General features: G+C 38.6%; 1 protein-coding gene across 4 annotated transcripts; it reads left to right on the top strand.

Moving 5' to 3' along the window:
- The first annotated feature begins 4,900 nt into the window (after positions 1-4,900).
- arfip2b (ADP-ribosylation factor interacting protein 2b) lies at positions 4,901-25,328 on the top strand. Of its 4 annotated transcripts, none has more exons than XM_041801344.1 (9): positions 4,901-5,170; positions 7,860-7,970; positions 13,582-13,614; positions 17,254-17,362; positions 20,005-20,120; positions 20,233-20,454; positions 20,546-20,703; positions 22,424-22,598; positions 22,696-25,328. In XM_041801344.1, the coding sequence occupies exons 2-9, from the start codon at positions 7,872-7,874 to the stop codon at positions 22,849-22,851; spliced, it is 1,068 nt and encodes a 355-aa protein (XP_041657278.1). In that variant the 5' UTR covers positions 4,901-5,170; positions 7,860-7,871; the 3' UTR covers positions 22,852-25,328. The 4 variants fall into 4 exon arrangements, with proteins under 4 accessions (XP_041657278.1, XP_041657277.1, XP_041657279.1 ...); XM_041801343.1 differs by having other exon boundaries at positions 13,582-13,638; XM_041801345.1 differs by lacking the exon at positions 13,582-13,614.
- Positions 25,329-26,128: the final 800 nt, after the last annotated feature.

The raw sequence follows: 26,128 nt of genomic DNA, 5'->3' as shown, positions 1-26,128 counted from the left end.
TGCTTCCAGGTCTCTGTTCTACTTGGTGCATGTCTTCTCCAACTCTCTCTTCCAATCTTTCTTATCTCTGTTCTGCTGTCCTATCTCAACAAAAGCAGAAAGCCCAAAAAATGCTGTTAAGAAAGAGGGGGGCATCTCTTTATGATGTAAACACTTAAAACAGGCTATCAGCCTCTGCATGGATTTCTAACGATCTAGCTGAAGATAGGGGTGGGAGAAAAAAATCGATTCAGCATAGTATCGTTCTGTCTCGTCCCCCAAGTATCGATTTTTCAAATTAATTGCTAAAATAAACTGAAGTCTGTGATAATGGAATAAATGATTTGTTTGGACAATTGTTTGTCCAGTGAGGTCTGTGAAGTGACAGTCATAGAGCAGGAGAAAGTTAGTACAACAAACATCACAGCACCAGGGAAAGGACATTAAGAATGCAAGCAGGGCATGAATGAGATGGACATGACACATGAAAATAAAAAGCAAACAGTTGAAAAATGGTATAGATCGCAATATATGGTATCACAATACTCACTGTATTGCAAAATGCTTAAAATCGCAATAATATCAAATCATGACCAAAGTATCATGATAATATCGTATTGTGGGGCCACTGGTGATTCCCACCCCTAGCTGAAGACAATCAACACTGGCAGGGTCTTCTTGAAAACATTTATCACTGTTGTTCACTCATGGCCTGGCAGTGATTGGCACGCTTATTAAGTCTTCAGTTTACAGTAAGAAGAGAAACTCACATGTGAACTCAGCAGATCATTCCCAGCAGCTCCGAAGGTTGTTACTCATCAAAATGATCAGGAAAATGACCATAAAAGCTGCTTCATGTGGACTCATCATTTCCTTACAGAGCTGAGATGTGAAAAGTTTTATCAGCATTTAAGGCTGTGGCTTTAGGGATGGCAGGATGAGATTTTCATTAGTCTGGACTGGCTTACATAGAAGGTCTGCTCTTTGTGTATCCCTGCTCTGTGGATGTGGTACGTTAGCTGTTTTTAAGGATGGGGTATGGTGCCATCATGAGGGCGTATCAGGTACAGGAAGAACCAACACTGGCTTTCACTGAGGATTAACACTGATGAAGAAAACATTCTGATTTACGATCACATTTGGTTAATGCGCCTGCACAAAACTTTCCCTACATTTGCGTGTCTCTTCCCATGATTCAACAGGTGAGTCTGCACTCCAGTAACTGAGTAAGGAACAACACTCCCCTGATTCCAGTAACAAGTTGTTCTATGGCCAGACTTACACTAAATGTGGTCACTGACTAATGCAGGATCAAAAACTTTCTTGGTGACTTTAAGACAGTTAAGAGAAATGCCTCACACTGCTGAGTCTGCAATTTCCCTAACAACAATAAGTGGTCACATGCAACAGTAAGGGTGGTACTCGACAGATATGTGCATGTTATCACTCATGTTTTCCATTAAAAGCCAATTATTGTGGGGTTTAAAACAAATGAAAGTAGTTTACTATGATTTTACAGCACATGAAAGTTAAATCAGTGCAATATTTCTGCATAATGAAGCAATAACAGTTAATCCACATATGCACAAAATCAAAGCATGTCATAAGACTGAGCACAGGCAGCACTGGATTGATAAAAGCATTCACCTTTTGTTTGTTTGTTTTTGTTTTTTAAATAGCATGCTGCACATTTGTCTTCTAACACTGGTATTTTCTTCCATTTCTGAGCATTGCCTACTGTTTTGTAGGTCATTGAAAGTGGCCTGAAGTACAACTTAAAAACAATAGTGCCCCTCCCAGCTTTCAAGTACCGTTACCAGTCCTCTAATTTGTTAAATATATGCTTCTTTTGTTGCAGTAACAGTGACTGATTATCGTAATAAGAATAAATTGATGCTGTCATGAGTATGACTGCTGCAGGCTATAATCAAAGTGGACACCACTGTACACTCAAACATCTGCAGTAGCAGCAGCTGTGGATAATTATGTTGCATGAGACTATAATGTCCACATGTCTGCAAGCTGTAAATCATTTTAATTGTTTTAAAGGTATTTAGCATGCAAAAGAAGGATTGCATAAACACCACGCCATGCTCACCTGGAAAAAACTGGCACCAAAAAGAACCAGACATTGGAACATTTGTACTGCATTCATGCACACTTCTGTTAGTAAAAAAAAAAGTATCATATAGCATTTCACACCCTTTGAAAAAATACCGTGAGAGTTTCTTTTGGCTCTGACACTCTTTCAGCATCCAGTCTGTCCATTAATAAAAATGTTCACTCTTTCCCAGCTCTCACTTCCCTCCTCCTTCATCACATTCTGACAGACTGCAGAAACTGTTTCGGTCTCGTCAGTGTGAGTAGGATCTCATCCAGCAATTCTAACAAACAGTAGCTCTCAGTGCTTCACTAAGGACTCCATAAATGAGTGCAAGAAGCTTTAAGTGCTTAAATCTGGCTCTTTCACTTATTTACTCTGGTTTTAACTATTCTATCACCAAAAATATATATAGTGGCTATAGAAAGTATTCAACCCCATGGATGTGTTACCCTTTTATTGACTTTTTAAATTGATCATGGTCAATATAATTGGCTTCTTTGACAATAAAAGAAAACCCTTTAATATCAAAGTGAAAACAGATTTTAAATGTCAAATAAAAATCTGTAATGTAAAATATGTGATTGCATAGATATTCACCCCCTTCAAGACAGTATCTACAGTGGTAGATGCACCTTTGGCTGTAATCACAGCACTTAGTCTGTGTGGATAGGTCTCAATCAGTCTTGCACATCTGGACACTGCGTTTTACTCCATTCTTCTTTGCAAAAAAACTGCTCAGGCTCTGTCAGGGTGCATGTGGATTAGATGTGAACAGCCCTTTTTGGATGATTGATTTAACTAAACTCTGGGGGATATTCAGTGCCTTGGAAATTTTTTTGTATCCATCCCCTGGTTTCTACTTTTCAGTAACCTTCTCGCTCAGTTGCTTTGAGTGTTCTTTTATCTTCGTGATGGAATGACAGCCAGGAATACTGATGAACCAACGACTGGACCTTCCAGACACAGGTGTCTTGAGAAACATTCACTGCACTCAGGTGATTCCCATTTCACTACTTGTGAGGCTACTAGCACCAAATGGGTGGACCTCTGTTGAATTAGGTCAGTCCCTTGAGAGGGTAAATATCTATGTAAACACTTATTTACATTATAAAATCAAATAAAAAGGTATAAAATCCAAGGGGATGAATGCTTTTTGTAGACCCTGTATATCTGATCTTTGAAATGCTTTGTTCTCTACCAAGAATAAATATATGTGTTATTTCTTTGAAGTCAGTTAAGTATGCATTGACTGATGTTCCTTTTCTCTAAAAATGCCAAATTGCTGTATTGAAACAGTTAAATGAAACCTTGTATATTGCATATTGATGGACAAATTGCATGATGAATTCTAACTTCTCAGATTTTCTATAATGTAACAACTTGATTATCCATATGGCATTAATTTAATCTTTTAAGTCCTTGTTAGTTTGGATTGATACACGTATGAAAAAATGCACAAAAGCAGCTTCTTAATTGAATATATACTACGGACCACCAGAGGGCAGTAATTTAGTTACTTTTTTCTAGGGCCACTTGCAAGCAGGATAATGAAGGTGCCACGCAAGAGACGGTGATAACTGTTTATAAATTACGAGCAGGGATTCGCCTTTATGGACAGAGAGGCGCTCTGCACTCAAAATAGTAAAATAGTAACTATTTGAGGTTGGGGTGTGTGTTATGTTGTTATTAAATCATCACAGTAAATTGAAGCTTCGGTCACTGGAGGACAGAATGTGTTTGAATAATTGACTTAACATCTAACCTTTAGATTCACAGCAGCCATAAATCCTTGTTAAAACCTGCACATCACCTGCAAGATCTTCTCAGAGATGTGTAGATATTGTTTGAAAGGAAAGGTAAGAACTCTCACTCCATACAGGATCCAGATACTATTAGTCGTGTGAGTTGTGCACACGCGTTAACGTCTTCATGGATTTTGATGCCCAGATTTTTGGCCCAGCCAAATTGGGGGCCCATGGAGGTCAACAAAACCATTGTCCATTGTAAAGTTGAGCTGTGATAACCATTTTTTTTTTTTTACCTAAATAATAACCAAACTTATAAAATCAACACATATTGTTTGTATAATGCTTTACTATATAGTCCTTAGAACTTTAAACCCTTTAAAATAGAATTAAAATGGATTAAAAGTGACAAAATGGGTAGAAAAGGTGGTGAAATGGGATTTTTAAAAGTAGCAGAATTGTGTTCAAGTGGAAAAAGGCAGAACGCCTATTAAAATAGATTCAAAGTGGCAATAGACAGCAGAAAAAATAGTGAATAAGGTTACAAATGTCCTAAATGGGTTTAAAGTGACAAATTGGCACAACAAACTGAAATGCAGTTAAAAATTGATGAACGTGGTGAAAAAGGATTAACAGTGGCAAAAAATAGGGTAAATAAAGTCGGAGAGTGGCAAAAAGGGGCTGGGAAAAGTAGTTGTAAGGATTTAAAACTGTCCAAAAAGTTTTAAAAGTTGCAGAAATGGCTGATAACTGTGATGAAATGGGATCAAATAGTGGCAGATGAGAAGTGAAAAAAGTTATGAAAAGGGGCTAAAATTTGGCAAAAAAAAATGTATGAAGTGGCAAAATGGGTCCTTATATGTTTTTGATGACACAAGTAGATAAATGACAATAATTCACAAGAGTTAACAATAGCAAGGACTAATAACTAAACATTACTGTGGCAACATTACAGCAGATCCATCGCTTGAAACAAGAGATCCATCTTTAATCAATAGACGATCTTTGAACCGTAGCGCGTCTGCAAACTGAATTCGTCGGTGTCGTCAGTTCCGTAAAACATTCCTCTGGCTTCATTGAGGAACAGGATAGAGGAGTATTTACGGAGGGACAGAAGGAAAACGCAGTTAAAACAGGACTGCGTCTGGATATGCTAGTAAAGTACTTTTAGATAGGAACTCTGCATTGTTTCCTCCTGGTGTTTTCACCCTTGGACGGACAAAAAGACGCACCAGTCTCCTCTTACTCGCGCGTGCACTGGGATGCATTGCCGCTAGCTTGTTATTAGCCCTCTCGCTAGCAGCCTGAACAGCTCTGTTTTCACGACGGGACCAAGCACACCGTAAGTCAAACCGACTCAGAACGACAATGTGGCATTGTGTCTGAGTGAAGGAGTCTACATCTCACACACTGAAGACGAGCTATCTTTTCGTAGTAGAGTCACTTTGTTTATGGTATTAATACGCTTCTTCTTTACAGATGTCTGTGTAAACTAGGCGCAGGCCTTTTCAAAAAAGCGTATTCCTTTCCATGCTGGAAAAACTGCGTCAACATATGCTCATTTTTGCCAAATGGCAATTATGTACTTGGTTTTTTTCTCTCGACTTCCTGCTAAGTCGGACAGCCTGAACCCACAAGAGGCCTGGATCTAGCAGTACCTGCTTGAAAGTGCACCTGTGCAGGTGCACCTGTTCTGGCAATCTGGATACTTCAAAATTGCGTCATTAGCTGTTTGTAATAGCTAATGACGCAATGACGTAACATTGTAAAGCTATTACTAGGATGAGTAAAAGTCATAATGACGAATATTTCGTTATTTAAATGCATCTATAACTTCTTCATAGTCAAATATATTGTGGAAACTTCACATCTCAAACTGTCAGTAACTAGCCCAGCCTGTTTCCATGTCACACTGAGTAGATCCTGACAGACAAAGTACACTTCATTTAGGTACTAGTGCTACTTCGAGGTGTATTTGGCTTAAGTTTGTTTGTTTGGATTCAAGCTTTCTTTTTAATCACTGACAAACATATAGATGTACTAAGAAGTATTATTATGTTGAATATTGTCAGGCAATAAGAGCTAACTTCTCTCAGTTAAAGTTAGCAGAGACGTGTCATTACCCAGGAAATGAAGACATGGCCAAGTATCCATTTAAAATGGAAAAGCTCAGTGAGGTGAGGTCAGAGCAAAAATAAACAAACTGTACTGGCACCGCCCATCAAACAACATCTGGGATGTCTGTACAAGCAAAGGATCTGACTACCATAAAGCTGGCGTGTTCTTGTCAGCCACAGGGAACAGAATCTCTGCAGGACACCAGTATTTTCTTTATGTGACCTACTCAAATATTTGCTGACATCATTCACATTTATACTCATTAATAGCTACAGGATGCAGAGGAGTTTTGACTGGTAAGTCCTACTACGTATCCTGTTTGTCCACTGATGCTGGTAAAAAAAAGTAAGAAGAAGAATATAAACTGAGCTTAACATCAGCAAAGGAGGACTCCCAGTTGACATCCCTGGCAAAGTCCTGGCTTCTTGCTACCTATCGGTCTGCATGGTTGACCTATGGGTGCCAATTTCAAGGGCTTAACTGGATTTAGGGATGTCCTCACTAAATGCTTATCCTTTTTGTAGGGCACAAGTATCTTGTGTTTACTTCAAATACATTGACTATATTTTGAGGATAATCTACAACAGTAATGTATAGTGAGTCCTTGCTATCATTATTTAACTCTTTATTAATAAATATTATCTACTTGTGTCATCAAAAAACACATTGAAGGAGAACCCTAATGTACAATATTTCAGAGGCACCAATAAGTGAACATGCAAATAAAATCATCAGAAGAAGTTAGAAGGTAGCAACGAGAGCGAAAACAAGAATGACATGAGAACAAGAATTACCATTGCAATTTGATAGATAAACGCTGGCCTTTTAAGGAGCATATTCCGGGTTTTTAAGGCTTAAAATCAAAAAGCAGAACCTCCTAGCTGTGTTTTAAACAAAGCACTTGGATGGCATTTGTTGATGTCTTTATTTATCGCACAATTACACACAGTCAAGCTTTTTGGAAGCAGTTTCTTGGTTAATCCCTTTAGAGCCACTTAATTTCACGTGCAAACACTTGGTTTTTGAGCCTAACTTCTGTTTAGTAGAATCTGACTGTCCTCTCTTTGTAGCTGGTGGAGAAAATCAATGTGCCACAAAATAATCAGAACTTTGCACCAAATCATGCGGAGCAAATGGCTTCAACATCCCTCTCAATGTAAGCTGAAATTTTTCCAGGTGTTATGTTTACCTGGTGAACTGATTTCCTTATTTGCAATATGAAGACCACAAGAGTCTAAAATGTTCTCAAATAGGACTTTTTTTTTCAACTCCATCTGTGGCCATGTTTCTCCACAAAGATTCGGTACACAGAAATTGCCAATTTGTGTTTGTGGGAGTGATTCAGTAGGATGTGAATTCATTAGTAATATCCATGCCAAAAATACAAGCAATATTACCTCTTGTATTCCTTTTTTTTTTAACAAAGTTTCCTGCATAGTATTTGTGACTGTAAAAGAAGAAAGAATATGTGCAGCAGACGGACACTCTGACCTATAACTCTGACGAGACAATGATGATGTAAAACATTTTCTGTCTCCTCTCTTGTCTGGGTTTTTTGAAAAGTGAGTGCTGCCACAATACGGTCTGTAATTGAGCTCCAGAGCAGAGTGGCCACTTCAGCACAACAGCTCATTGTAGTGCCGGCTCCTGTGCGTGGGGCTTTCATAGGTCTGTTGTATTTATGCAGGATGATAGCCTTGCCCTTTGAAAACCACCTCCTCGCTTTCACGTGGCAATTATATTCCCATCTGCATAATGATTTGGTTGTTTTGACTACGCTCTTTGGTCTCACCAGTTCAAAGTAGCATTTTGGCCTCAAAGTTTTTCTATCCGTGCCCTTTTCACTTTATTTACATGCAGCAGATTCTGTTTTATCCACACTTTATCTCTTTTCTCTCCTCTTTTTCGAACAGACATAGTGCATTATGACGGACAGCATTATGAGTAAAGCTGCCACTATGGAAATCCCAATCAACAGTAACGGAGACACAGGAACATTACCAGAAGACGACAGCCTTGAACAGGTGGGTCAGAGATACTGTATCAGGTATCAGCCAGAAGTGTGTAACAATGTGAGGCCACATTGTAGTCGGCCTATTTCAGGACATTGCACAAGAGAACAGACATGTAAACTTCACTTCTGAACCCAAAGGTGACGAGAGATAATTTAATTTCTCACCAACAGCAGAGCACGGTGCACACATTTACTGGGATTTCTGTTAACATACTGTTTGGTTGTTTGTTTTTCTCTTATTAAAGAAAAGCTCATTATACTGCTAGACCACTGTTTACCCTTGATAGTTGTCCCTTGACTTCGAGACTGGTTTTATTAAGTCTGTGATGATGGGATTTTTGCAGCTGAGCAAGAGTACACGTAGCCCCTTTAAGCTGCTAGCTCTTTGTTAGTTTTTATGTAGAAATTACTTATTCATTAAAACTTGCCACACACTAAAAGGTTTTTCAAATTTAACTGATCTTTTAATGTGAGACCCCACAAATAGCAACATGTAATGACAGATTTAACCATTTTGTTTTTATAGTTTGTGGTGTAAATGAGACAGCACAGCACACACTCAGTAGGGATGAGTATCGAAAGCTGTAACCGGCATGGTACTGGTACCAATATATCCGATACCTACTGGACCGAATTACAACACAGATATCAATACTTGATTTTGAAAGGCAAGAAATACGTTATGGAATTTGTGTGATTTATGTTTAAAGTTGCACTGGTTTCCTTTAATATCCCATGTGTGACTGGCTTCTTATAAAGATATTTCTGCAAATCATTTATGACACTCAGACAGCTTTTATTCTCCCGCTGACTTTTGACACACGGTTTTTATCCTCAAAAGTATTGATTTAGGCACCGCATAAAAAGTATGGATTTTAGCGCTGGTATTGGAAAAAACCCAAACAATACCCAACCCAAACTAACAGATTAATTCACCAACAACCAGACTCTCCACTCTCAAAACTTCAAATATTGAGTGGTAAAATGTAATTTTTAGAGTAAATAAGCTAACTCAGAAGCTATCTGCTACGTCCACTGCGTTCCCAATTTTAGTCAAGCTCCCTCACTTGTTGTTTTAATTGTGGTGTGTTTTACAGAGCACGCTGTATAAACACTCATATTTAACAAGTTGGTCCTCTATTTCTGATGTCCATCAAACTTGATGCTAAATATTTATTTATTTTTTTAATTACCGTGGCTGTATTTGTTGTACTTCCTCCTACGGTTGGCTTGCTTCCTGATTGGCTGATGCTCTGCTTGCTTTTCTTTGGTGTTCTCCCCACACTGCAGGATTTCTGATCGTAAAGTATCGAACATGTTCAATATTTACAATGGGCTCTATGCATGAACTGCTTCCGCATTTGGCATTAGACCGCTCCCACACTGCCAGTCGGGAGAAGAGAAAGGCGTGTGATGGCAAATTCATTGCGGTTTACTCGCTGTTTGCATGAGTTACCTGAGCTGACTGTCAATGACGAGTGAAATTTAGCTGAAGATGTACATTGCAGCACGCAGCAACGATGTCCAGAAGTGCTTTAAACCTGTTTTTGAAACATCATTTTAGCATGTTTGGATGCCAAGCAATGATAATAGAGTAAACATAAGCAATAATTGAAACAAAAAAACCCAACGAAACGGACAAATTAAGGCAGTATAGGAGGGTTTAGATTCCGTTTTGGCTTAGCACGTATTGTTGGGCGGAAGTTGTGAAAAGGTCTTATTTTCCACCGGAAATACCCCACCCCCTGCCGTGCATAGAGCCCATTTCGAGTTGAAGCAGCTCTGATCGTTTTCAGAGGAGATTGTAGAGGGAAAGATGACTTTTAACACACCACACAACAGTGACATCTGGCAAGGTAATCTTTAGAACCATCCAGTAATTGAGCCTTTTCTGACTTCGGTTGGGAGGGGGAATCAGGCCAAAGATCAACACAAATATCTTGTAGTATGTGCCAGACCTAACATGTCAGTTCAAGCTTGTATTCCTTTCATCAGATCTTTAATCATCCACCCACATAGTAATCTTTTGGTATTAGTTTCTCGCATTGTGAAGTAGAATGATAATGTAGTCAGTCATGCATTACTATCTTTGAAAGTCAAATTACTCACACAAGAGTGCAAAAAGAACATGAAACCTTCACACTTAGGCCAGATGTCTTTACATGTCTTGGATCCATATATTATATACACAATAATACCATGATTAAGGACCTTCACCACTGACTGTCTCTCTTCAAAAACCAATCCTCTGACTGACTCGCTCTCTGCTGTTGTTTCTCTGTTGACCTGAAGGAGTGCACTGTAGTGTGATCTCGTTTGGACGAGTGGTCTGACAACACTGTAAGCAGTACTTTCTAGGTCCAAGCAGCAGACCCTCTGCTTACAGGCTCTCTAGTATCAGCCGCATCCCAAGGTCTTTATACAGTTTTCAGTCATGAACACAGACACCTGTCAGCCACCTATTTTTATTCTCTCACCTTATCTTGAGGCAGTGGTTCACCCTTTTTTTCTTGGAGGCCTCCTTAAGTCACACCAAACAAAGTAATATGTAGCTGTCATAACACAACATTTGATTTTATTGATAAAATCCCTCAAAATAGCTCTTACCTGAAGACCTTTGTAGAAACTATGCAATACCTCATCATTATTTTAGGTAAAATGTGCAAAAATAATTTAAAAACCCAAGAGCAAGCAGGAGTCTGTGGCTTCCTCTTTAGGGGGTTGGGACCCCTGGTTGGGAACTAATGCCTTGACCTATATGTTTTTTTGCTCAATGCAAAATCCTCAGTCACAGACTATATGCATGTCTCTCTCGGTGTATTTGAATATTTTCCTCTGCCAGGGTGGAATTATTATTAGAGAGCGTATTACATGCCATAGACATTCAGAGATCCTCCTGTGTCTGCTTGGTTACAGCTGTGGGGAGGTTTACTCCTGGGAAATCAGGTGTGGGAGGCCAGCTGTCTCCTTGGGAACCAGTTGTTCCGATTATATGCTCCTGTAGCCTCAGGTTTAAGGTTTCAGACACATCCCATGTGTATTTGATTAACCTAAATATTCAAACAACATCACCTATACTGAACTAAACTTAGCACAAAAAGTAAGAAATTTTGTGTTAGGTGTCTTTTAAGTCCCTTAAGCTCCCTTTTAAATGGTGCCACATTTGTAAGGAACATGCATTTGTTGGATGTGCGGCAGAGCCGACAAAGTGGGTTGCACCCATGAAAAAATTAGCCCAATATACTCTGCCAGTGCCAAACAGCCTTTTCGTCTGTTGCTATTGTCTCTTGTTTTTGAGTCTTCTTATCATTGGAGGCGAGATAGTGAGATGAGATTCTGCAACCTGTGGCAGTCCCATAGTCTTGGACTGAACTTGATCCTCCACGATGACAACGCTTGCCTTGACAGAGCAGAGACTACCTCCAGAATTTGGGCGAAATATGCTGGTTGAAGAATGGGATGCCATCCCACAGCAATGTGCGACCAGGCTGGTGACCAGCATTAGCAGGAGGTGCCAGGCTATTTTGGCTGTGTATGGTTCTTCCACATTCTACTGAAGCTTCTGTTTGTTAAATTATTCATTGTTAAATTACCAATATGTCTCATTTCTTCAAAATTCTATAGTCTAGTCCTCTAAACAACACCAGACAAGAGTCGATGGCAGAATAAGCTGTTTGGCATTGGCAAAGATTTGGTAATTTTTCATGGGAACAACCCACATACTCAGCTCTGCTGCTCATCTCACAAATGTATGTTCCTTACAAATATGGCACCATTTAAAAGGGAAACAAACATGATTTTCAACAGTATAAGATTCTATTGCCGTGAAGAATTGTTACAACAAAGAAACAATCTACTAAACACAGACTTCCTTTATTTTTAGTTTAGTTTAGATGACTCTGAAAATGTTGTTGTAAAAGCTCTTCTGCCCTTTATTTGAAAATAAGAGACACTGAGTTTCTATCACTTGAAGTATTTTTTAGTCAGAGTCACAGTGAAATGACAGCAGAGTTGCAGGGTGAGAAAAGCGGAACAGGTTCTTGCATCTAAAGGCACACCTTGTTTGACAAACAGACTAAAGATCCTGGAAGAAGCCCTGGCAGTTAATGTGTTATTTGCTCACCAAACTATGAGTAGCTCCTCCACAGTAGTAAAAGAAAACCCTGTCTTCACACAGAGCTATCAAGGCGAAGCTAGAGTACAGTCATTTGTTGTTGCTTTCTCAGTGTTCATGAATGAGAAGTGTTTGTCTGCACTGTTTAGTGCTGGATATTAACCAGTTGTCATAGCAACTCTGCAATTAATTTGAAAGTGGCTGTGCTTTGTCCTTGGGTGAAAGCCCTGTGAAATCAGATTGATATCTGCCATGCAGCATTGGAGCTAAAGCTGCAGCAGCCTGTGTCTCTTATGTAGGGATGACTCGTGACTAGTGGAGAAAAAAACGGAAATCTGGTCTAAGATGTCCGAGCTTCACTCTTGTGTCAGAGCAGGGATGGTGAGTGGCAGAATGACAGTGACAGACACATGACTGACTGCCTCAGCATCCTGGCAAGTGGCTTTTTGGTGACAGCTCAGTCATTCAGAAGCATTACAAGATGCTTCCACTGTTGTTAACTGTTTCCAAGAGGTGATTGCTTTATCTTTAATTTGGTTATATCCAAAATGGTCTTTAAGAATGACGAAACTGCTCGTTTGTGTTGTCAAATAGTCATCTGGGGCATCTCAAAGCAGTGCCTCTCTTTTCTAGCTACAGCCTTCATGCCTGAGCTTTCTGTACTTGGTGCCATATCTCTGCATAAACAGAGTAGACTTTTTCATAAGCCTCTTACACCTCACTGTTGAGATATGACAACCACGTTATTTTATGATGACTTAAAGGTGCTGTAGTTTGCTTTATCTCAGGGAACAGGCACTGTGTCAACAAAGTATCCAGGGAGGGATCAGTGTCTGCATCACTTTTCTTCCACATTGAACAGATGCCACAACACAAGGCAGAAGATATATATAGACAAATGAAGGAGGAAATGTAGTTACATAGGCCAGGTCCTTTTTAGTTGCTATTTGGTCAGCATTTACACATTAGCAAATTTAAGAGCACCCCTAAACCAAGAAAAGCAACAAGAAAAGCAATGACATGTATATTAAAGGACATATGTTACACTTAAAATGATCTTCCTGGGCAGTTATGGCATTTATGTGGGTGTTTTTTGTGAGCACATGGTGTCTTGTGGATTTATTTTCTTGAATTTTTGTATCACTTTCAATGCCTAATGTCTTGTAAAATGTTACATTCAATTATGTTTGTTGTGAAGAAAGTGATGGGGCGATATCATGGCAGAGTTATGGTAACACATTACAGAATCATAATCTACTTGAAAGTTAATATAAACCGGCTCACTGACCTGACCTGCTGTGATATCCGTCATCACTGCTCTCCATCCCACATCCCTGCTGTCTGTGGACATTACAGTGATCTTTTCTTGGAGTTCTTTTGCATCATTCCACCCTTCTTCATGATTTTAGTCATGATTTTTTTTCCTTTTTGTCTCCTTTCCCTTTTTGTTTCTTTTTGTTGTTGTTGTTCTGTGTTTGTCGATTCCGTCTCCTCCATCTCTGTGCAGGCTGCAAAACTGCAGTGGAGCTTAGATGAGAAGGTAGGGAGCTCCAGAGGCACCAGGGTGAGCAGGCCATTTGTGCATTTGTGTTTGTGTGTTGATGTTCAGTGCTGCTCAGTGGTTTGACTTAATGTGGCATAGAATCACTTTGTCACTTTAACCACCAAATGCCAGATATTTTATTTGAATGGCAAACCACTGGGAAGTGTGTTAACTTGGCTCCTACTAACTTTAGATAGACTGAGTGTCTCAAACTTAACATGTTTGTTGAGATTTCCTTCAAATAGCTTTCTTCACATAGTTTTAACACAAACAAGCAGAAAGCTAACCCTTCACTCTTAACCTGTTTCCATCTATTAACCTATTTTAACATTATTTAGACTGTGTTATAACTGTAGGTGAACACATGAGTGTGATTCCTTAATTGTAGTGGGTGTTGGTGGACAAATGCATTAATGTTTGACAGCTAATCAAGTTTCAGCTTCAGTTATGATTTTAGCTTCCACAATTATAAAAACAAGTCAGTCAAGATTAAACAATTACTGTGCCACATGCTGTGAACAGCAGGTTCTTGTGTGGTTAATGAAGTACACCCTCCATGTCTTTACAGCACAGTGTGTGCTCTGCCCCTCTCATCAAAACCGCTCTCACTTAATTTAAGTGAGGAGCAGAGAGAGCCACAGCACATTCTTGGCTGGTTTAAAAATCCAGAGAGCCAGAGACGATAACAGAAAAGTAGCCTTAGGGTAAAAAAAAAAAAATCTTCAGTTATATGGATTCACTCACTGGTTTTGAGGAGTCAGACCTGGAACAATGCAAAAAAAAAAAAAAAAAACCTGATTGTAAAAATCAAGGCTGATGCTGTTATGAATGCAGTTAGTGAAAATGTAGCTAATTACCAGTTCTGACGCCAGTTAAGGGTCAATTAATATTGTTTTCCATGGCCGATGCTAGTAGTGCATAAGAACAACTAGCTATATTTGGAATCGATATGCATTATTATGGCAACCGAGACATATATTTATTGTGACAAAAGTAAAACTGCATGTTGAAAACTAAGGAAAATAAACAGTTTCGCACTAGCTCTGTCAACAAGAAAAAAAAGCTCATAGCAACACAGTAGCAGCAGGAAACAGGATGTGATGCCGTATGCTCCCTGTGTCAATCCCACCCAGGCCTCAGTGTTGATGCAGGATACGTGTTGAAACTGTACAGAGTGAAAACAAAGCCAGAGAAGAAGACATACCTTGCAGTGGAGCCAAAGAAGCACAGCTTTGAATGACATGACAATCAATTATCGGTAGATAAAATGCCAGTACCAGGGCTACATACCAAATATGGGCGTCAATATGAGATGATAATAGGTCTACCTCTAGTGTTAATACTTTTTCCATTACTTCCTTTGGTGTAAGACTCCCACATGCCAAAATTTTCTCTCATATTTGACCATGAAAACATCAGAGTTGGTTCAGCAGGTCACATCCTCTGAATCCCCTGACTGAATCAGCTGTTAGATGTGCTAAATGCCAGCATTAAATTGATATGACACAGCATAAACATCTGCTACTGACATCGGTTTATATCTACATTATCTACTGATGGCCAGTGTATGTCAGCAGGTAAAGATATTGGCTATTTGTGATGTTAAACCAGTGCATATGTGCATCCCTAAAAATGTGTTAACATGGTTGGGGCTGCCCGTCAAAGCAATATGAAGAATTTATTGAATTATTTGAAATTCACATCCAGATTCAGATTTAAAAGCAAAGGGTAATCATCAGTGCTGCACAATTAATCTAATCGCAATGCAATGTCAGGCTGTACAATTATATAATCCCATAAAAAGGCTGCAGTTATTTTTGTATAAGTTGTGCTAAAAAGATTTACAACAATACCTGCAGAAAGGCCTTTGGGTTTTTAATAGTGCCACTATTGCACTTTGTGGAGGTACCTTTATTTTCAAAAAAGGAATAACTTGAGGAATATCAAGTGATTTTGAAAGCAGTACTGTAAAAATTTCAGTTTTTAAAAATTATTTTATGCTACATAATATTTGCATGTTTTAGTTAAATAACACACACTTCAAAACTGTTATCCCCTTTTCCTTGATATTCAAGCAAATAAACTCATGATACCATTTATGTATTCAGTCAAAAGTTGTAATATTGTCCAGTATAATTGTAATTGCTCATAATAACCATAATATGCAGCAAAAGTGATGATGTATAATAAACTAATCAGAATAATAGCGGTTATGCTTTTTAGCCTCAGTTGAGCAGACTTGTGTAGGATAGGGTTGCCAAAATCACAATACCTGATTCTGAATTTAGAAATGATTCAAGTAAAATGAAACAATATTGCTGTCTGTTTTGATGGCAACAAATATGAGTTCCTAATAATCTAATATAGGATATTTTTTGTAATTCCTTTAAAGCTTCGGTGCCACTGGTAATAAAAAAGTTAAATATCAATCATTATAAACATGCATATCAAATAGTATTAATGAAAAATCTGACAACAGAGTGATGCTAAAACTCATGATATCACACCTCTGCGAAAATGTAAATGTAAAATACTGGCACTGCCCCTGTTGTCGTGTCTCAGTCTTAATGAGAAATTTTGCTGTTTTGGCTTTTAAAGAAAAAGAGAGCTGCCCATGACTAGAAACAGAACATTTATTAATATTTATAAAAGAAACATTATTAATTATGCAGATTTTCTTTCCTTGGGTTTTGTTGCACCTCCAGCAGCACAAAGCACAGTAGTTGTCTTCTTGCTTCCTTTTCTACATGTTAAACATACTCTGTATGTTTGCTTACACAAAAGGAAGTAGTTACCTCCCTTGCATAGCTTTGAGTTTCCTTATCACATTCTTATTGAAGAGTTCAAGCCCAAGTTTCAGGAAGCTAAACATCATGCTGCCGTTTACATTTAACAATGGGTGATATTGCTCTTTGTAGAAATGAAATAAGAGGCTTTCTCACAGCAGAGACAGGGGCTGGATTTAAACCTATTCACTGTGCGAACACATATGGCTTGCCAAAGTGAGAAATCTATTCAGGCCACATTTTCCTTTTCCATAAATCCCTCACATTTTTTTCTTAATGTGCTGATACATGAGCAGGAAGACAAACAGAAGAAAACGGTGAGTTAAATTAAGGAAAATACACGAGATGGATTGTTTGTCTTGTCACACAGCTCCCCCCATGATTCAGAGCTTGACTTAAGTCTGTGATTATTTTGGCAGGAAAAAATAGTTTGCACTGGCATTTCCTGCTGCATAGATCATTAGAAGTCTTGGGTTAGACTTAAGGTCGATCACAGCTGTTGCTCTTCAAAGGTGGCAGGAGGTTCAGTCCAAGTCGTTAGTTAGGTTGATTATTTACAGAGCTTGTAAGTGCTGTGTTTGCTGTTTAGTTTTCCCTGTTGGTTTCCAGATAAGAGGTCTGGAGATGTAGTGCTCCCCCATCCAGTTAGATGTGCTTGTAGAGAGTGTACACACTAACCCCCCTAACTTAAAAGTGTTTGTCTCCCTCTAGTGACTATACTGTGTCATACACGTCTACGCTGTTTGAATTTAACACTGTCATAAGCTCCTGTCGACGTGTCTCTAACCAAAACCTTCTATCCCTTCCTCTGTTCCTCTTTTTTTATTGTTTCTGCTCTTAAACTTTGCAGGACTTACAGCAGGTGATGGTATCAGGTCCAAATCTCAACGAGACCAGCATTGTGTCTGGTGGTTATGGAGGAACAGCAGAGGGAATCATTCCCACCAGCTCAATCAAAGGTAAAATTACAAATCATTTTTCCTCTAAAGGGAAATGGAAAGTTTGTCTTCTGCTGTCTACACAGCCATACATGCACAGTCACATTTTGACCTCTTCTGTTGTCTTTAACACTTAGTTTAATCAGAGGACAACAAGGTGTTTGATTTCTGTGGTTTTCTATCATTTTCGCACAAGATTGTGCGCTGCCAATAATTTGTTGTGGTTGGGGCAATTTACACTTATTAATACACAGCCTAGCCCTCCATCGTACCTAAAAATGTGGCTAAGTGCTGCTCAGTGATATTGGTTCAAGGTTTAAACATTGCTGAAAGTACAGTGAACTTAATTGAATTCAAAACCCATTCATGGGCACTTAAGTGTTCCATTTTTTTTTAAACAGAAATGCAGTTTCTTGATTGAGTCTCAGTCAGTGCTGCACGATAGGTAATGATGTGCAGTTTTACTGTACAATATTGCGGTTTGTGATTGCCAGTGGTATCATGAGTCATCTTGCTTTGTTATCATGAAAATGTAGAGAATAATGATAGTTTTTAAGTGTGTGTTTCTCAACCCAAAGCAAACAAATATCAAAGTCCTTGTAAAGTGAAATTCAAAATTTGTGTTTTAACAGACTAGACATGTTGGAATCATCACAACACTGAGATCTATGTGTGACTTAATTTTGGGGTTTAGACCATTAGAAAGTTTTTCACCTGTTTTCAGCTCTCCTCAAACATGACAGACTCTTGTATTGTTTTGAAATGTCTTTACACATACTCGCATGCATTGTGCTACTGTATTTAAACACTGGAAATAGAAAATTCACTATCAGAGCTCTTCTCTAAGCTCTTCTTCAGAATTGAACATTGCACTGTTTAAACAATGTCATACAGTATGAGAAATCCCCTATCTTCACCACTGAGGGATTGAGATCATCATCTAGTTTGAGGCATTGATTGCAGCAGTGTAGCTGTATGCACGGTTACAGAAACAAGGACCTTCTCTTGACTACTAATAAAATACTTATACTAACGTCTTTGTCCCACTCTCTCTCTCAGGCCCCGCTGTACGCTACAATGCAGAGTTTAACAAAAGGATCTCAGTGAAAGGATTAGGTGGATTCTTAGATCTAATTATTGTTTAAAAGAGCTTGTTTCCAAAATGAGATGTCATTTTGTAATGCGCCCCTGAACATCCACTCTTTAAGTTACAGTAAGAATCAGTAAGATAAACCTTGCGTGTGACAAAACTACAACACACATAAGAAAAGTTGATTTGATTGTTTGAATATTCATCCTCTCTTATTGGCCTCTCATTTTGGAAAGATGCTTTCTAAGACTATGTCTTTTTATAGACAGCTGGAGTGCAGCTTCTCTGTCCCTTTTATCCTTTTTACCTCTTTTAATCAGTGGTGAGATTGGCAGGATACTTGGCTGTGATTGCTGCTCTTCTTGGACATTTTGAGGCTTTTCTGTCTTGTAGCACCTCTTTCACATATTTCTCTTGTGGTTGGGGTCTGTATTTTTTCTGAATCATTTACTAAACTTACCTCTGAACTTCTTTTTAGCATAAAAGAAATCATCTTCATGTTTCTCAGATTGTATTTACATGAACAGTTGAAGCATTGATGAGAAAATTCAATTATCACCGGGAAAACTTACGTCAAATTTTAATCTCTAAACTTGATCATTTATCATTACCATTTTTCATCATTAATGATAGGCTGATCCTTCAGTACCACAGTATTTAGTACAGCTGAAATAAAATTGCCCCTGCCTTCATCATCATGCATTCATCTACATTGTTCACTGAATGTCATTCAATAAATGTTATCTTTTCATCTTGTTTATCTTTGTCCTCCACTTTGTTTTCACCATTCTCTCCCACATGTTTCTCATCCTCCTCTTCTCCATTTTGACATCCTGCTTTTCCTCTCTCTCTTCTGCATCTCCCAACAATCCTCCTCCTACTTTATCGTCCCTTCTTTGGCATGTTTTTTCAACATTTATAATTAATCATGTTGGAATTCTCATTTTCCAACCATTATCAAAAATCCTTACCCTGAAAAACATCCCACAAATTCAAAATACCCAAATTTATATCCCACCCCTCACCCTTGCCGTTTTAATTATCACCCTGAACCATTCCTTTATCCAAAACCCCCCACCCACCCGCTGTCACAGACCTGCGAATGAAGGCCAGGCGAAGTAGCGCTCCCCCATCCAGTTCTTTCCTCTGCCGCATATCAAGTGATTCATATGAATACCAAGGTACTGGGGAGGGTGAAGTTAGTGCTCAAATAGGATCTGCAAAATCAGATTGAGCAGTGATTCTAAACTCCTGCAGATATTATCATTTCAAGCATTTTATGCCTGAAATACCAAGGCTATTACTTTGTATTTCTACTTGTGCATTTCCTGCTGTCTTCTTACATCTTAACTCTGTCCTGGTCCTTTACTCATTTTCCAGCAATTTAATGGCTTATGGTGATGGAGATGTGTTGGAATATAATAGACCGGTCCAAGAACATGCATAGTTTGCCCTTTTCCTAAATGTAGCACGGTGTAAATGCACATTGAGAGTTTTAGGATTCATTATTTCATCTAATATGTGCTTGAGTTAATCCTCTTCTTTGAGTACTGTAATATTTTGTTTCTCTCAGGTTCCAACATGCACCACAGCAGCAGCAGCTCATCCATGATGGCTGAAGAAACGACCCGCGGTGTGGCTGTGGAAAAATTGGAAACAGTGAAGAAGTGGGGTCTTAACACTTACAAGGTATCTGAGGTCCTGTAATATGAATACTGAATATGTGTTACTCAATTCTTAAACTACCTTTTGGGGCTAATGTTGCTTTTTAATGAAATTGTGTCTTTCCTCGATGTTTCAGTGCACAAAACAAATGATCTCAGAGCGTTTTGGTCGGGGTTCTCGGACTGTGGACTTGGAACTGGAGGCCCAGATTGAAGTGTTGAGAGACACTAAAAGGAAATATGAGAATGTGCTGCGATTGGCCAGAGCGCTGACCAATCACTTCTACAACATGGTGCAGACACAGCACGCACTGGGTGACACCTTCGCCGACCTCAGCCAGAAATCTCCAGAGCTAAGGGTAAGAAGCAGAAATCTGCTCCTGTGCTTGTGATGTAGCTTTGACTTAACCTTAAAATCTTGTTGAATAGGATTCCTCTCTGCTTTTACAGGATGAGTTTGGCTACAATGCAGAGACTCAGAAGTTGCTGTGTAAGAATGGAGAGACTCTACTTGGTGCCATTAACTTCTTTGTGTCAAGCATCAACACATTAGTCAACAAGACCATGGAGGACACTTTGATGACCATCAAGATGTATGAAAATGCAAGGTAAGGACAAAAGGTATATGTGTCATTATTTTTATCAGAGAAACTGGAGGATCCTTTGTAAAAGGGGGATTGAATGAGGGATTTAGTCAGAACCTAAGCATATGTTTACTTGTACTGTAATGATTCACATGGTGACACCTTTAAATGAATTATGTATACTGTACTAAATATAAAACATTACAAGAAATATCAATCCATTGATCTGAGTGCAAACAGATATTTGAACGTAGACCATATTCAATAAAAATAAATTCTGTACATGCAGAAGTGATTTGCATGCACTAGTTAAATCCCTCATCACCACACTTGCATCACAAAACTACTATGTATAACAACTAACTATATGTTCCCATTTATGCACACACTTGTTGATGTTTTACAATTTGGTGGATTTAAAATTCAGTCAAATGTTTGGTGAGCCTGACGAATAGTTAACAAATACCCACCTCTTATTAACGTGCTCAGAATTGATATAGATTTTCAAAGAAATTCAAGAACAGTTGACCCTCAGCCAACCCCTGGCCTCCTTGGTTACTGTTGCTACACCTGACGAGCTTTCGCACCTGTTGTATTAAAAATTGAGTTTTTCAGTGTTTCAGTAGGGGTATTCCAAAGGAAATCTATCAAATTTCTGGGAAAAAAATATGAAAATATCAGAGGTAAACTGAAATGTCAACAATATGCTAGTGAAAGCTACATTTGTTGATGGAGTACTGTGAGCAGAGTTTACTTTAGCCGGTATTCACCTACAGTTTACAAATTTGGGAAGCACATGGCTAAATCAGGCAGTGAGTATTCATGCAATCGAGACTGAGGACATCATGCAAAATTTGTCTTTGGTCAGGTTGAACTACAAAAAACTATATAGGAAAATGACAGCATGGAAGGATTTTGGCTTTGAGAAATTCAACACCCCACTGTAAACATTTGGAGTACCAGCAGTCAGAGTTGTAGGTCCTGTAAGCTCACCACTTTGGCATACTAGTCTCTGCTGAAAGCTTTTCAGGCCTGCTGTGCATAGTCAGTGTTGCTAACATAGGAATGGACAGTGGCCTTTTTGACACCTGTCAATTGGCCAGAAAAGGCCAAATTTTACCTTTAACTGTTAATAACAAAGTTTTTGTACATTTATCAAAAGGACAATTGTTGAGTTTTTATGTTTGTCTGGAGAAGATGTATATCCTTGTCAAGTACCTACAATAAACAGCCTTTGGGCGTGCTGTGGAACATCTTTTTGTAGGTACTTGCATAAAACTAACAGAATATGTACATTTTTACCAAGATTTAAGGTCATGTTAAATCACCCAAATAATCATTTACTTTGACAAAATCATACTATTATTTAAAAAAAAATGACTATAAAGTAGTAAATCTAATGAAAATATAAGTGAAATCTAATTACCAAATTAGCATTCTTTAAAATTCTGTTTACATTTTAAAATATACCTCTTGCAAGAATTGCAATATTTATTTTATTTTATACATTTGTTAAAAACTCATTAATCACAAAATAAAATGAAACACTTACAGATTTCATCCCTGATGATGCTCAGAAAGAAGTCCCTCACACAAAGTCAATCACAGACACAGTAGGCTTTTATGAAGTAGCTGATTTATTCTGAATTTTTGTGCCCATGATGACCCCCAGCCATGCTTACAGAGCAGTTTTTAGTTTTCAAGAAACTAAAAACTGTATGTTTCCCTCTCCTTCCATGAATAGACTGGAGTTTGATGCTTACCGGTCAGATCTGGAGGAGCTGAGTATGGGTCCAAGGGACGCTGTGGCCATGGCTCGCATAGAAGCTGCTCAGCAACAGTACCAGATACATAAGGACAAGTATGAACGCCTCCGATCAGACGTCACCATTAAGCTCAAATTCTTGGAGGAGAATAAGGTTAGTGGGCTGGCATCATCACCCTCATCACAGAAGAAAAGTCAGACTCCAGGTCTCACACAGTGTTTCTCTGTACCTCCTCGTGTGTCTCTCTCAGGTAAAGGTGATGCACAAGCAGCTCCTCCTCTTCCATAATGCCATCTCTGCATACTTTGCTGGCAATCAGCAGCAGCTGGAGCAGACGCTGAAGCAGTTCAACATAAAGCTGAGACCTCCAGGGGCCGATAAGCCGTCCTGGTTAGAGGAGCAGTGAGCGGGGTCTGCAACAGGCTTCCTTCTCAACCACCTCCACCTGTTACCTGTTGAAACCCCCTTACTTACAGAGGACCACTACAGAGGGAAAGACATGCAGATAAAAAGGTGGATAAAGATGAAGATGAGCTGGATGATTGGACAGATGAAGGACAGTTGGGCTGGTGAAATGCAGGGTATTGATTATTGATGAATGGGCTAAATGAAACAGGAAACCAAGTGGCCAGTGTCATGAACAGTCTGGGGGCTTTTAGTGCCTCTCCCCAAACTTCCTTTTTGTCACTCTAACCTCTTTGTGCTTTGTTCCCAGAGAAACTTTTCATCCCTTCCTCGTATCTCAACACTATTTTGCTGTGTGGGCTTGTCTTAGTCATGTTCACAGCCATTACTGTGCTCCTCAAGTGCTCCCAGTGCTCTGAGTTAAACCTCAACTAAACATGCTTTCTTTGTTTTTAACCAACAATGGATGACGGAGAGGAAAATGGTTAAAACATACTCAGATGTACTTAAACTACATCAGAACTCTTCTCAGCATTATCACTCTTTTAGTGTGCCTCCTCGTGTATGAACTAGTCTTCTTATGTTGCAGTCTGCAGGAGGAAAAGTAGGATCAGAAAAAAAATTTCATACCACAAACATGACAACTGAGTGGTACACTGGAAAAGAATATTACAAATCAATGTACATTGAAAATCAAGTGCTGCTTGTGTTAAATTATACAACACAAGTTAAATTTTTCTTAGTTGGACTGTTAATGATACTTGAACAGGATAGTTCTCTGTTTGGGCAGCATGTGCTGGTGTTCTTCGTGCACTGCTGTGGGCAGAAATGCCACAGTTTTTAAATCCTGAAAACTCTGCCTCTTTATGCAATGACCACATAAGGGACACTGCCACAGCTTCCCAAAGTTACACTAGCTTGGTCTTAAGTTATGTTGTCCTGTTTACCTGAAATGAACTGAAGAAAGACGTTTAACCTTTTGCTGCAAGCTCATTTATAATCACAGTTTCACTGTGGACTGGGGAGACAGTTTGTCTACACAAGAAAGATAAGTCTGTCCGTTAAAATCCAGCAAACTTGAATGGATTCAAATCAATTCAATATTTAATTACTGAGTGACAACGCTATGTTTCTGTCTTTAGCTCCTTTGTCTTTTTATAGTTAATAAGGACATTTCATGACATCCTGGTTCATAACTTTCTTTTTCCTAAAACAAAACACGTGTCTACAATAATCTTTCTTCACACTGAAGATAACAGTAGTTGTCTAATATTACTAATCCTGATAATTCAACATGTAAATTATTAGTTTGGGAATGGGATAACGGTAATAACACATTAATGTTTGATCTTTAACATGCGTCATAACATACAGGTAGTAAACAATCATTTATAGCTGACAATAAGGGGAAGTGTTGCCACAGAATACTGGCATGGTACTACATATGTAATGTTAAGTTGTTATCACTATATTTATTATGTTCATTCTTTGTGTCTATTCAAACTGCTCAATTTTAGTACATAATTTACACAGTTTGCAGAAGACACTTGCATAGAAATATGCCTCAGGATAACCCAGGCTGTAGTTGATACAACTACCCTAAAAACTATTTAAATCAACTGACTGAAATGAAGATAATCCAGAGTACTGAATGTTTCACTCTGCTGAAGTGAACTCCCAACAGAATGGAGAGCTCCATCAGTTAATGAGTTCATCCTCCAGCGTCTTGTCGCCTCTGTATTTGCATGGCAGGCAGCGATACCAGGTAAACATGCAGATATGTGTGTGAATGCATTCATGCTCCACTCTTAATCATGTGTCCTGGCTTGCAAGAGAAGTTTTTTAAATTTCAATTTTAAGACTGGCTGAAGCTAAATGGTAACATTTCATTGTTAATGCTGCGCTCTGAAAGACAATGAAACAAAAAAAGCATCTTAGATTAATTCTATGATTTGTTGCGCTTGTGTTTTCTGAACACATCTCTAACAGTTTTGTGGGCTTTAGCTCAGCATAGAGCTAAATTCACAATTATTGGCCAGTTTGTGGAACCTTTGACCACCATACAGCAATACGTTCAATAATGTGATGCCTCTTTTCCTAATCTGCCCCTTTAAAATTCCCTAACACCAAAACATATGGCAATAGGATTCTTATTTTTGTCCTGTAGATGTGAAACCTCCAGTAAGTTTAAAAAAAAGTGTAATTTAAGTGTGGCACTTAAAGCCACTCTGATTACCATAGACAGGAGAGAGAACCAAGATTTATAAAATGAGATGTTTTATTTGTGTACAATCAATGTTTTCTAGGCTGAGCTGGTTTATTGTACTGTATGAATGATTGCACATAATGATATTTAAGATGATAATGAAGTCGTGTCATGGATTGATGTGATACTCATGCCTTCATTCCTCACTCAGACCTGAAAACTCCCCTCCCAACCCCCCTTCCTTCTAGGGAACAAAATTAAAAGTACACATTTTCAAATGCTCTGGTTGTATTTTCATTATTACTTTGATCTCATTTGTATTGTACTTAAGGTCAGTGAACTGTGGAGACAGACCGGAAACTATCTCCATCAGTGGTTCTCAACTGGTGGGGCGGCCCACCAAAATGCATTGCAAAAGTGTGCTTGCAAACAAATTGTGGCAAAAAGTCTTTGATGTATGGAAGCCCTGTGTGGACATACATTCATGTATTTTATTTTTGTCTAATTTGCAGTGATAATGAGTATATTTTTGGTGTTCTTCTTGAGATGTCAACTTACTTATCTTGTCATCTTGGGATACCATCACTGATCCAGAGGTTATAGAGCAGTGGTTCTCAACTGGTCCAGCATCAGAACCCACCACCTCCTCCTCAAGAGAAATCATGACCCAAATTTTCCTAAATTTTCCAACCACTCAAATGTAATTAATGACATGTTGCAGTGGACCCTTAAGAGAACATAACAGGATTGAACATAGAGACAGGACTCAAAAACATGCATGCATACATCCATAGAAAAGGAGATAAATGAGATGAAATCTTAAGACAAATACTGATTTTTTTTTAACTACAAAATACATGTATAAATGTGCTGTTTCAATACTTAGGGTTTCTGCACTCAGACCTTTTGCCACTTCCTTTTTTCCCCCCTGGCACACATTCCTGACCCACTGGAAAGAGCTTCCCAACACGTTTTATGGTCTCAACCCACCAGTTAGGGACTCCTGTTATAGAGCCATAGGGGAAACGACAAATGTATTCAGAAAGTAATTACATGTTGTCTTTAATAATCT

Source organism: Cheilinus undulatus, linkage group 12 (genome assembly GCF_018320785.1).
Source record: "Cheilinus undulatus linkage group 12, ASM1832078v1, whole genome shotgun sequence".
In the NCBI taxonomy this organism is placed as follows: domain Eukaryota; kingdom Metazoa; phylum Chordata; class Actinopteri; order Labriformes; family Labridae; genus Cheilinus; species Cheilinus undulatus.
Note: the sequence above shows the minus strand (reverse complement) of the source record. Positions and strands in the feature narration are given on the sequence as shown.

Bases quoted from the DNA above. Each gene is read 5' to 3' on its own strand.
- arfip2b (XM_041801343.1), top strand. From the start codon at position 7,872: ATGACGGACAGCATTATGAGTAAAGCTGCCACTATGGAAATCCCAATC. The intron at 13,639-17,253 runs GTGAGCAGGCCA...TAAACTTTGCAG, and splicing joins GGAGCTCCAGAGGCACCAGG to GACTTACAGCAGGTGATGGT. The intron at 20,704-22,423 runs GTAAGGACAAAA...TTCCATGAATAG, and splicing joins AAGATGTATGAAAATGCAAG to ACTGGAGTTTGATGCTTACC.